This window comes from Desarmillaria tabescens, assembly GCF_030435595.1.
Source record: "Desarmillaria tabescens strain CCBAS 213 chromosome Unknown EV420scaffold_600, whole genome shotgun sequence".
NCBI classification, from domain to species: Eukaryota; Fungi; Basidiomycota; class Agaricomycetes; order Agaricales; family Physalacriaceae; genus Desarmillaria; species Desarmillaria tabescens.
This window is the reverse complement of record NW_026848899.1, coordinates 4,118-6,022: the sequence shown is the minus strand read 5'-3', so window position 1 is coordinate 6,022 and position 1,905 is coordinate 4,118. Positions and strand designations below refer to the sequence as shown.

At 52.4% G+C, this 1,905-nt stretch overlaps 1 protein-coding gene across 1 annotated transcript; it reads right to left on the bottom strand.

Annotated features, from left to right (window-relative positions):
- Positions 1-1,524, bottom strand: EV420DRAFT_1615724 (uncharacterized protein). The gene is made up of 5 exons (XM_060475072.1): positions 1,280-1,524; positions 901-1,231; positions 612-847; positions 398-557; positions 1-348 (listed from the first exon to the last, which is right to left on the bottom strand). The coding sequence occupies exons 1-5, from the start codon at positions 1,517-1,519 to the stop codon at positions 104-106; spliced, it is 1,212 nt and encodes a 403-aa protein (XP_060321250.1). The 5' UTR covers positions 1,520-1,524; the 3' UTR covers positions 1-103.
- Between the last annotated feature and the right edge of the window lie 381 nt (positions 1,525-1,905).

Genomic DNA, 1,905 nt, shown 5'->3' with positions numbered 1-1,905 from the left:
CGGAGTCAAGCTCCCAAGAAATCCCTACGCCAAAGCCACAGACTCGAAAACAGAAGAGTGGCAAGACCCTGTACTCCTACGCGCGGGCATAATCAACTTGTGATTAAACCGTAGAAGGGCCAGCCTCGTTCTCTTCAACCTCCTCGATGCCCGACGTTTCACCCCCTTCAACCCCATCCATGACCTTAGCCAGAGCTTCAACACCCCATAACGAATTGACGCAGTCCCAAAGGCCAGACACATGCTCCTGCAAATTTGAGGCCAGGAAGATGTCGCGGATAATGCGAGAGATAGCGTCCATGTGCTGATTGATGAGATTGCGAGCGGCGACAATGGCATCGTATTGAACTAGAAAGAAGGCGTTAATAATAGCAGACCAAGAAAAGAGAACACTTACCAGGATCTGGACGATACGGGATACGAGGGCGCAGCAATTTCTTGCCGTTGAAAGTACAAAGTCCCTTGGTATAAACGCAACGCGCACAGATGCACCCCGATCGCTGCAGGGCACGGCAATGCGTCCCAGCTTTCTTGCACTGGTCGCAAGGGTACGAGTACTTCAAACAAAGAGTCAGGAGAATAGAGGAGAAGGAAGAAAGAAAAGTACTTACCTCCTCTACAACGAAGGGAGCAATATCTGCAGCCCAAAGACGTCCGTCAACCTCGACATACTTGCCAAAGTCCCTGGAAAGAACGAGCACCCCCAACGCAGAACGAGGATTGGGCACTTCTTCCATACCCTCTGGAACGCGTTCGCCAAACCCTCCTCCAGAGATTCCTCTAGAAGGATGGGGAGGTTCTCCCTTGCCTCGTCCACGGCCACGATGAGCATCTGGCATTTCGGGGGCTAGAACATTGAGTTAGTCACGAAAATATGGAGACTAGAAACAAAGAACTCACCTTCGTCATTTCTCTCGTCCTCGACTGCGTGAATCTTACGCTTCTTGGTAGCGGGGACTGAGGCCTCCTTGTCCTTGCCCTTAGGAGGACCTGTTTTGATAATTGGTCGAGGGCGAGGTTTGTTGTCCTTGCTCTTCTTGCGCCCCCGAAGTAACCTGGGTGAATCAATAACGATCGTGTCATCGTTATCAGGGACCGAGTCCTCGAAGACAGGATTGGGCGCCGGTTTTAAGGTCTTGACAATACGACGAGTTGGAGGAGGGGAGTCGACGTCCATAGTCTCGTCCTCTGGAAGCGGTGGAGGAGTCTTGGCCTTAGTCATAGTAGTATCCTGTTCATCGTCGGTACCAGGATAAAATAAGGGCGTACGATCGCGTACCTCTTCATTAGCTGGTGGAGAAGCTACAGGTTGAGAAAAGTCGAGATTTGACGACCCCGAGGCCTTGATAGCAGCAAGGCTCTGTTCCACGAGCAAGGACTTAGTGGGACGACTAAGAGGCGAATCTTGAGGCAGACGAAAGTCGAACGCTGACGACGGCGGCAAAGGTTGACTACCAAAAGGAGAGTTTAGTTGAGACCGCGGCGGAGACCAAGCAGAGGATCCCCACCCAAGCAGCATTGAAGAAGGACCAGCTAAACCAAGACGCTCGTCATTGGCAGCAGGCGGACCAGATTGGTCTACGCCTTGGTCTCCAGCTCCATGCGCAGGAGGGGGCGTCTTCTCCTTGAAGAGGTCTTGAGCAGATACCGACTGAGTATCCAACACCGGTGGAACTGGTGAAGCTTTTCTTGAAGTCGGAAGAGCCGGAGAAGAAGGTTTGAATATGGACGGCGCTGGACTCGTAGTCCCCGAAGGCGTTGGTTGAGAGCGAGAAAGGACTGGAGTTTTCTCCGTCGAGGGAGAACGACGAGGTGTTGGTTGTCTTGAAGCTGGAGGTACAGGCGTCTTTTCTGTTACTGGAGAAGGCATGGGAGTCGGTTCCCTGGGCTTTTCATGGAGAGTAG

Bases quoted from the DNA above. Each gene is read 5' to 3' on its own strand.
- EV420DRAFT_1615724 (XM_060475072.1), bottom strand. From the start codon at position 1,519: ATGCTGCTTGGGTGGGGATCCTCTGCTTGGTCTCCGCCGCGGTCTCAA. The intron at 1,232-1,279 runs GTACGCGATCGT...GACGATGAACAG, and splicing joins CTCCACCAGCTAATGAAGAG to GATACTACTATGACTAAGGC. The intron at 848-900 runs GTGAGTTCTTTG...TCAATGTTCTAG, and splicing joins GGACGAGAGAAATGACGAAG to CCCCCGAAATGCCAGATGCT.